The sequence below is a fragment of the Rana temporaria genome, chromosome 2 (assembly GCF_905171775.1).
Source record: "Rana temporaria chromosome 2, aRanTem1.1, whole genome shotgun sequence".
In the NCBI taxonomy this organism is placed as follows: Eukaryota; Metazoa; Chordata; class Amphibia; order Anura; family Ranidae; genus Rana; species Rana temporaria.
The window spans coordinates 129,612,862-129,622,848 of record NC_053490.1 but is presented as its reverse complement, the minus strand read 5'-3'; the positions used below and the strand labels follow the sequence as shown (position 1 = coordinate 129,622,848).

Here is a 9,987-nt window from a genome sequence, read left to right as displayed (position 1 = left end):
AGACTACCATCTCCACAGTCAAGCACAGGAGGAAACATTATGCTTTGGGACCTCTGCTAAAGGTACAGGCCAACTTTGCCGCATTGAGGGGCCAATGCATTGTAAAATCTTGGATGAGAACCTTCTTCTCTCAGCCAGAACACTGAAGATGGGTCTTCCAGAATGATAATGACCCAAAACATGCCACCAAGGCAACAAAAGGAGTGTTTTAAGAAGCACATTAAAGTCATGGACTGGCCAAGTCAGTCTCCAGAACTTAATCCTATAGAACATTTATGGGGAGGGAGCTAAAAACGTAGAGTTGCTAAGCAACAGCCAAGAAACCTTAAAGGGGTTGTAAAGGAAAACTTTTCCCTAAATAGCTTTTCTTTACCTTAGTGCAGTCCTGCTTCACTTACCTCATCCTTCGATTTTGCTTTTAAACATCGTTATTTCTTCAATCTAACTACACACCGTAATGCAAGGCTTTCTCCCTGGTGTGGAGAAAGCCTCTTGAGGGGCGAGGGGGCAAGCAGGAGTGTCAGGACGCCCACTTACACACAGCTTCTTTCTCTATCTGCAAAGTAGAGAGCGTCCTGACTTGCCTACTCGCCCCCTCAAGAGGCTTTCTACACACCAGGGAGAAAGCCTCGCATTACAGTGTGTAGTTACAGACAGAAGAACAGGAAGTGAGGATTTCTCAGAAGAAATAAGGACATTTAAAAGCAAAATGGAAGGATGAGGTAAGTGAAGGACTACACTAAAGGTAAAGGAAGCGATTTAGGGGGAATTTTTTTTTCCTTTACAACCCCTTTAAGGATTTAGAGAAAATCTGTAAAGAGTGGACCAACATCCCTCCTGAGCTGTGTGAAAACCTAGTCACTAACTACAAGAAACTTCTTACATCGGTGCTTGCCAACAAGGATTTCTCCACCAAGTACCAAGTCATGTTGGAGAGATCGAATACTTAATTTACTCACTGAACTGCAACTAATGGTTGGCATATATTTCCAGTGAGTTTTTTTCCCTAAAGAGAGGAATCTCACGAGCAAACGGTGTTGGTGCACAGTTTGGGAAGAAACAGCACTTTTCTATTATAGTTATGCGCAATTGGGTTATTTTGGATCACAGCGCTACTGTGAAGTTGAGGCGTACCTTTACTTTGTATACCTTTATTTCATGTTAAAAGACTTTGGATTATGTTCTGCTTTTGGAGTTGGCAAACCTTTTGCCTTTATAGGATCTTTTCTGGTTTTATCACTGTTTACTTTTTCATCTTTGACGGCATGTCAGTGGTTTAAATTGTATGTGCATGTAGCCCACTTGCAGCAGATATCTGGGAATCACCGCAACTTTGGTTAATGGATATTTAAAGCTGTATTCTCCCACCACTCCCTGTACCTTACCTACTTTATCCCTGTAAGCAGGTCCGTTGTGGATAAAAACACATTTGGGGAGTATATACACAGTATGTATGCCGCCATCATTTTTTTAACTGAATAAAGCAATAAGTCAATTTTACTGTGGCTTGCGACTCATCTACTGCATATTTCCTGGGGTACAAAAAGGACACATAGAAGTGACAGCTGTTTGCACTAACCATGACACACCAATGGCTCAATGAACGATAGCACTTTCCATTTACGAAATGTCAGGCAGTGTGTTATATTTCTTTGTAGTGGTCTCCATTATGGCAGCAAATGGACTAGCAGAGACAAGACAGCACAGAAGACGACATTGTAAAGAATGATCTGGTACACTTTCTATTACCTCGATGCGCCTTTACCAATTTGTCAGGTTTTTTTTTTTTTTTATCGTTGAGTATTAGCTAGAAAAGTTTACAACTGGCTTTACATTCTATGAAAAATAGCTTAAAAAATTATTAAGTACTGTAATTGCATGCATGCTAAACCTGGAGACCGATTTGAATTTATGTTTCCAGAGAACATTGTCTGGAAAAAGCTAGCAGCCAGAAAGCATTGCACGTGGCAAGGCAAAAATAGCAATGGGGTCCAAGCAAGGAAAATGCTCCTATTCCTCACATAGCCATTACTGGTAAAAAATAAATAAAATAATAGACATATCAGCCATTTAAAACACAACTTCACACAATCACTGAAAGAAAATATAAGTTGTTGTATCGATGGATTCTAGTAATCAAAAAAAAAAAAAAAAAAGCTTAATAATACAAGCACAATATTTCACAAAGTCACCAATAAGCCACAAGTTTATTAAACCAATAGAAATAGTATAAATCTCAATTCTAGCTGCACCGACCCAAGAGCAAGACGAAAGGAGATAAGTCTGAGGCATCCTCACATCGTCAACTCCTACAAAGACAGGAGAAGCAGAGTTAAAGCATAATCTCTCGACGAGCAGTTTTCATAGCTGTAAATTCAATTCCTTGTCATTTTGAGGTAGATAAGGATTTATTTTACATTTAAAGAAATAGCAAATCTAATTTTAGTTTATGTACTTATGGTCCAGTGATCAGACGATTAGTGTGCTGCGGTTTTATTTATACACTGAGCTTCTTGGTTTTAAAAATTATATTTGAGCTTACATAAAACATGTATAGTAAATGTGCTTAAGAGCATACAAAGTAGCAATTACAGGAATTGCAACGATAAACGCCACTGCTGCACAGCTAGAATAACCACTCTACCATTTCCTGTGTCAACTCTGGCAATAGAACAGGAGGTGAAGATGGTGTAATTTCAGGTATCAGTATCAGATGAGCAAGCTGGAGGTTAAGGCTGCAATCCTTACTGCTGAACCTGAAAGCCGTGTTTAATACTGGCAGTTTAGATAATAAAAACATTGATTTTAGGGATTTTAATTACACCAAGCTCGCAGGAAAAAAAAAAAAAGTGCACAGCAAGGGTGGGTAATTCAGCAAGGTACGTTTATGATTGAATGGCACTATAGGCACATACTATCAAACTGGTAGATTGTAGACATGCTTACAAAGTAAGCTGACCAAAAACCAAGCAAATGTTTTGTTAGAATTATAGTTCTGAGAGTTACTGCTCTTGTAACGAGCTGCAATGTCCTGCAGTTTTTTGAATACATACGTACCATGATAGCATTTACTATGTCATTGCTGTTGTTCTTCAGAGCGCGCACAGCCTTCGCCCTAGACACATTCGCCTGTGACATTACAAGCTCAATGTCCTTGACTTCTACTCCATTCTCATCAACCTAAGATCAAAAAAGCAAAAAAGTTACATGGGTGTAGCACAAAGCATCTAAATCATGATCAGAACAGAGGTCCTTTCATATCAATGTTCAGAGTGAAAGCATTCTGCTAAAAAGACTAGTTCAGGGAATCATACAAACAAGGTTCCAACCACTGAGCTGAAGTAAATAGTTTTTTTCCCCCACAACAGTTCTCTTCAAAGCATTCAATCACAACACTTAGGCTCAGTTCACATATATGCAGGGTTGGTTTCTATGCACATATATGCAGGGTTGGTTTCTGTGCAGAGTCCCGTGCGGTTTTTATTGAGCGAGTCAAAAATCTGGCAAAATAGCAAAGGTGTGCATCCAGCCTTACTAAGTCCTGGGTTACACTCAGGGTCTACCCCATTTTAATATGCTAAATGATTAATGCAAGCAAGACTCAGTTTGCATATATGCAAATCGGATTCATTTTGAACCGCATCCGATTCGTGTAACGTGAACCAGACCAGCTTTTAATGGAGACAATTTGCATACATGTGGGACGGTTGCGGTGCGAATTAGAAAGGGGTCCTGTGCATTTTTCAGTCCAGTTCAGGTGCGAATTTAATGTTTAAATCGAAGTATATACATTGGGACAAGTCAGTAAGTGTGTGAATGCACGTTATGACAAATGTCTTCATGTGCCAACGTGCAAAATAGCATGCGGTAATGTGCAATGGGGAGAAACATGTGCTCTGAAGCATTTCCTTTGGTTTCAGAGCACAAAAAAGTAATACTTATATGAAAAAAGTCTAAATCACACACAAAAGGCAGTCACAATTTGAGGAAACTTCAGGTTACATGTGCACTTCTTGAGCCATTTTTACTATTACGGTTTGCGTAGCTTGTCCCCAGCTTTTTCGTAAGAGCAGGCATCAATTCTGACAGTTCAGCCCCAGAAATTTTATTTAATTTGACAACCCCTTGAGCCATTACATTTAATATAATGCAAAGTTACAATGTCATATTTGCTAAAAAATACACTACAATCGTTAACAGACTGGAACCGAACATAACTCAAAATTTTAGGTGAACATATGCGATCAGCAGCATGTCAGCCATCGATCACAGCCATTTTTTCTGATCAGTAGTCTGCTGCAAGTTCACAGTCACTGAAGTGACCACGACCTCACAGCAGAAGGGGGACTATGCAGTAGTTATAAGGATTACCAACCTGGCCAGCTAGAAGTGATGTTGTTCCCCCGTAATTCTTAAGTGGGTGGCAGTAAAAGGGTTGAAAGCCACTATAACTTATTTAATACCTATTTCTTTATAACATTTTGCATTAAATAGGCAGATTTTACCCTTGATAACTAGACAATGAGAACGCCTGCATAGCCACAATTAACCTTGTTAAAGTTTGAGAATTAAAAGTATCAGTCAAGAAGCCTTACACATTTTACTTCAGAGTCAATACATTTTTTTTTTCCCCCTGCGTATTTTATGTAGTACAGTCCTGCCCATAGTAGGAAGTATTCCGGGACTAAAAAAAAAAATCCAAAAGCCATGTTGTAACGGACATATGCATGCTGCCGGGACAGTTATAGTCTTCCTGCAGGGAGGACTACAAGGAACTGCATGGCTTGTCACAATTGGATGTACCACATTGTATTCTGAGCTCAAAGGGTTAATTGGACAAGTCTCTTTCATTGCTGAATGCTAATGTTCCCTTTGCATAGCTAATGAACTCTTTTGTGGAGGTAACAGCCCCCCTGTGAGGTGTATGCTGATGGGGATTATGTGTGAGTGATAATTGTTTTAAAGGTTAATTGAATTCTATTGTCTGATCAAGCTAAGTTGAGGAGCCGAAACGGCTAGCGGCTGATTGGCTCAAGGGAAGGTCATTCTTTCAAAGTGTGTGTATTGAAGGCCCCCTGGGGGGGGGGGGGGAGTGTCATTTGTTTCTGTACAGTTTGTAACCAGATATAAGGAAGAAAAAGGTGGCATTAAAAGTCAGTCCTGCTTGACTCTGCAAACGTAGTCCGTCTCGTTTCTTGGAAGGGCGTTCGATGGGATATACCGGCAGTACCTGCATATCGCAGCTTGCCAGGGAAAAGGACGTCTCCAGCGGCTGAGACCCTCACACCAGTGGGTAGCCGTTACACATGTATAGTCTAGATCAGGGATCTCCAAACTAAGGCCCTCCAGTTGTTGCAGAACTACATGTCCCATGAGGCATTGTGAAACTCGATCAACTATGCTAGACAAAGTAAAAACTGTTCATTGTATGAAAACTGCAAAAAGATCTCACCTCTTCCTCTTCGCTCTCCTCTTGTACTGTGGGAGTCTGTGTGTTTTCCTGTATGTTTGATACTGCTTCTCCCTGTACCTTGAATTTTTCGGCAGCAGCAAGCTGGGCTTGTTGTGAGAGATCTTCAATCTAGCAGTGTTGAGAAAAAAAAAATACAAAAAATTGTGCAATTTATCCCAATTAGGCACATTACAAACTTAATTATAATTTATAGCCATGAATCCTGTTTAGACAAGATTATAAAACAATTGCAGTACACACCTTAGCCTCTCCAAAAACAATGTAAGTGTCAGATGCTGGGCTCTTGTACACATCTGGTTTTGTAATGACAAATAAGATGTTTTTGGATTTTCGGATAGTGACTCTTGTGACCCCAGTAACCTGGCGAAGCCCCAGCTTTGACATAGCCTAAGAAAATTAAAAAAAGGTAGTACAGCAGGGTTAAGTCTAAAATTACACCAAATAGCAACAGTTCTCTACAGAATTTCCTAACAAACTACCTTTGAAAAACGGCAGAGTAAAAAGAAGGAAATTGAACCCACCAATGCCCATGCAAGGAGAATGAAAAAAAATAAATAAAACACCAACACACATTATGAAATAGATGTGAGGTTTAAAATCTAGGGAGGAATTATCACAGCTCTAGAATGCTCTTCTGCAACTAGGACAGTTATTATTTTCTGAGCCTTGCCAATAATATTAAAGCATTAAAGTCCAGGCAAAAAATAACTCTAAACATTCTAAACCTAATCTAACTCTGTAAAGCAAAAATTGCTGTACCTGCTTCAATTTTACCACATTGTTATGTTACAGCCTTATTCCAAAATTTTATTATTTTCCTCAAAAATGCAACAAATAACCCATAACAACAACAACGTGAAAGAAGTTTGTTTAAAATCTTTGCAAATTCTTAAAAATGTACACAAGTATTCACAGCCTTTACTCAATACTTTTTTTGAAGCACCTTTGGCACCAATTACAGCCTCAAGTCTTTTTGGAATATGATGCTACAAGCTTGGCACACCTATTTTTGGGCAGTTTCTCGCATTCTTCTGTGCAGGACCTCTCAAGCTCCATCAGGTTGAATGGGGAGCGTCGATGCACAGTCATTTTTCAGATCTCTCCAGAGAGGTTCAATCTAGTTCAAGTCTGTGTTCAGAGTTGTCCCGTAGCCATTCCTTTGTTATCTTGGCTGTGTGTTTAGGGTCGTTGTCATGTTGGAAGATGAACTTCGCTCCAGTGTGAGGTCCAGAGCGCTCTGGAGCAGGTTTTCATCAAGAATGTCCCTGTACACTGCTGCACTAATTTTTCCCCCCTCGATCCTGACTAGTCTCCCAGTTCCTGCCACTGAAAAACATCCCCACAGCATATTGCTGCCACCACCATGGTTCACTGTAGGGATGGTATTGGCCAGGTGATGAGCGGTGCCTGGTTTCCTCCAGACACTTGCCTTTTAGATCAAAAAGTTCAATATTTGTTTTATCAGACCAGAGAATTTTGTTTCTCATGGTCCGAGAGTCCTTCAGGTGCTTTTTGTCAAACTCAAGGCAGGCTGTCATGTGCCTTTTACCAAGTAGTGGCTTTCGGTCTGGCCACTCTGCTATACAGGCCTGATTGGTGGAGTGCTGCAGAGATAGTTCTTCTGGAAGGTTCTCTCTCCACAGAGAAATGCTGGAGCTCCGTCAGAGTGACCATTAGGTTCTTAGTCAGGGAGGTGACCAAGGCCCTTTCTTCCCTGATCATTCAGTTTGGCTCGGCGGCATGCTCTAGGAAGAGTCCTGGTGGTTCCAAACATCTCACATTTACAGATAGAGGCCACTGTGCTCATTGGGACCTTCAATGCTACAGAAAATTTTCCGTACCCTTCCCCAGATCTGTGACTTGATACAATCCTGCCTCGGATGTCTACAGACAATTCCTTGTACTTCATGGCTTGGTTTGTGCCCCGACATGCACTGTTAACTGTGGGACCTTATATAGACAGCTGTGTGCCTTTTCAAACATGTTCAATTAGAGCCGCACAATTTTAGCTAAAATGAGAATCGCGATTGGAATAAAGACCACGATTCTCGCGGTGTAACATCTTTTTTTCACAGTATACAAAAAAAATTGGGCTAACTTTACCCTTGTGTTTTTACTTTAAAAAAATGCTCTTGAAAGACCGTGGTGCAAATCTGGTGCAACATGAAATATTGCAAGAATTTTTTTTTATTCCCTAGGGTCTCTGAGAAATATTATATATATATATATATATATATATATATTTTTTTATTATTTATTTATTTTACTTGTAAGCAACAAATGTCAGAAAGTGTTTGGTCTTTAAATGGTTCAACTTCCTTAATTTACACGCCGGAGTTCTATCCTTTGATGAAAGAATGAAAATATACGGTTTCTACTTATTCACGTGTTGTGATTAAAAACTTGGCTGTGAATACTTATGTACATTGGATTTTTTTGTTTGTTTTTAATAAGTGCAGATTTCAAACAAACAAACTTCTTGCACGTTATGGGACATTCGTGGAATTTTGAGGAAAATAATGAATTTAATCCATTTTGGAATAAGGCTGCAACAAAATAAAATGTGCATCGCTGTGAATACTTTGCGGATGCACTGTAGTCTGCAGCCGGTCTGGTTTCCATTGGCGGTGCAGGAGAGGACAGGACAATAGCAAGGAAGTGACGTCACCCATAGTCTTACTATGGGGCTTCCGTTGTCAGCTGCCTCTCCTGCACCTGTCTCCATACTGAAGTCACTGCCAACAGCTGATGCCGAGACTGGACCGACTGCAGAACAAGTATAGCGATTTGTTTTACAGGGTTAAATAGATTAGGTTTAGAATATGGCAGAGAGCATGTTTAGTGCTAGTTAGGTTTTGCCTGAACTTCAACTTTAATGCTTTTCCAACTAGAATAAAAGTAATAAAACGTGGATTTACAATGTGTAAACGTTTCTGAATTTGTAATGATTTAGACATATACGTGTATATATAGGGCAGTTTACCTTCCTTGCTTTCTTTTCACTTCTGCTTTGTTTTGCTTTGCTGACAGGTTCCTCATCTATTTCTGCTGCTGCGGCAAGCTGTAAAAGATGTGCAAAGGGAGTTAGTATATGGTGAGCCTATATAAGGCTTCTAAACAGGTTCAGACTAGGATAGATTAACCAATGACCAGGTTTGAAAACATGGCATTTTAGGTTACAATTTTTTTTTTTTTTAATAGGCCAATGAAAAAAAAAATTAAAGGATCACTAAAAGGAAAAACATTTTTTTGCTGAGACATAATAGTTAACTGATTCCTTTTAAAAACGATTAAAAATAGATAAAAAAAATCAATCATATAATGTGCCTCCTAGATGCAAAAACGAAACTGAAAGTAGTTTAGTCTTTGCATGTTATTTTATGCCTCTGTGCTGGTGGGTGCCATAGAGTCATGGCTAGGAAAACAAAGCTAAACTCTCCCATGACTTTTTACATAAGGAGCCAGACAACCAGGAAGTGTCCAGAACAGAGTAGTATTACAGCAACATCAGAGCAAAAACGAGCAATGAGGACATGAAACCAGGACTGCAGTAACGTAAAGGAAGCTATTTAGCTAAAAATACGTTTTCCTTTAGTGACCCTTTAAGGGCTAGTCCACAAGAATTTAGAGCTACTAAATCAGTCATGTATGAAGTAGGGCTGCAACCAACGGTTATTTTCATAATCAATTAGCTGGCAGACCGTTTCGATTAAGAACCATAATATATATATATATATATATATATATTATATATATATATATTATGGTTCTTAATCGAGGTTCTTTTCGTGACTGCGACATTATGGCGGACACTTCGGACAATTTTGACACATTTTTGGGACTATTGTCATTTTCACAGCAAAAAAATGCATTTAAATTGCATTCTTTATTGTGAAAATGACAGTTGCAGTTTGGGAGTTAACCACAGGGGGGCGCTGAACGTGTTAGGCTTCACCTAGTGTGTTTACAAAAGTAGGGGGGTGTGGCTGTAGGTCTGATGTCATCGATTGTGTCTCCCCTATAAAGGGGATGACACGATCGATGCACCGCCACAGTGAAGCACGGGGAAGCCGTGCTTACATACGGCTCTCCCTGTTCTTCAGCTCCGGGGAGCGATCGCGACGGAGCGGCTATAAACGAATAGCCGCGACGTCGTCCCGGATCGCTCCCCGAGGTAAGCCACCCGCCGGAGGGGGTCCCGATTGGACCCCCCACCCGCTAGAAGGCAAGGACATATATACGCCCATCTGCCTGTCCGTGCCATTTTGCGGACGTAAATAGTCGTGCGGCGGGCGTTAAGTGGTTAAAAGGGCAATTTTTTTTTTTAACCCCATTATGTTACTGGCCAACATATCCATTATGAAAATAGTACAAAAAAACACAGTAGATGCCTGCAATACATGCACGTTTCTATGTTTAAAAACAATGCTAATGTAGAATAAAACTTGTTGATCTGTTGGAATTTCACAAGGCTTCAAAATCCTATTTAGGCTGACAACACTGCCTTTACTGCA

The 9,987-nt window shown here is 40.0% G+C and overlaps 1 protein-coding gene across 49 annotated transcripts in view; it reads right to left on the bottom strand.

The window, feature by feature from the left end:
- Positions 1-2,178: 2,178 nt before the first annotated feature.
- NACA (nascent polypeptide associated complex subunit alpha) overlaps positions 2,179-9,987 on the bottom strand; it is a 45,771-nt gene continuing 37,962 nt past the window's right edge. For 41 of the 49 annotated variants that reach the window (XM_040340985.1, XM_040340988.1, XM_040340989.1 and 38 more), the window contains 5 exons: positions 8,457-8,534; positions 5,714-5,860; positions 5,453-5,581; positions 3,058-3,180; positions 2,179-2,309 (listed from right to left, as the gene is read on the bottom strand). In XM_040340985.1, the coding sequence (XP_040196919.1) occupies positions 2,295-2,309; positions 3,058-3,180; positions 5,453-5,581; positions 5,714-5,860; positions 8,457-8,534 (492 nt within the window). In that variant the 3' untranslated portion in view covers positions 2,179-2,294. The remainder of the gene's footprint in view (positions 2,310-3,057; positions 3,181-5,452; positions 5,582-5,713; positions 5,861-8,456; positions 8,535-9,987) is intronic. The other 8 variants (XR_005747394.1, XR_005747395.1, XR_005747399.1 and 5 more) reach the window with 1 other exon arrangement.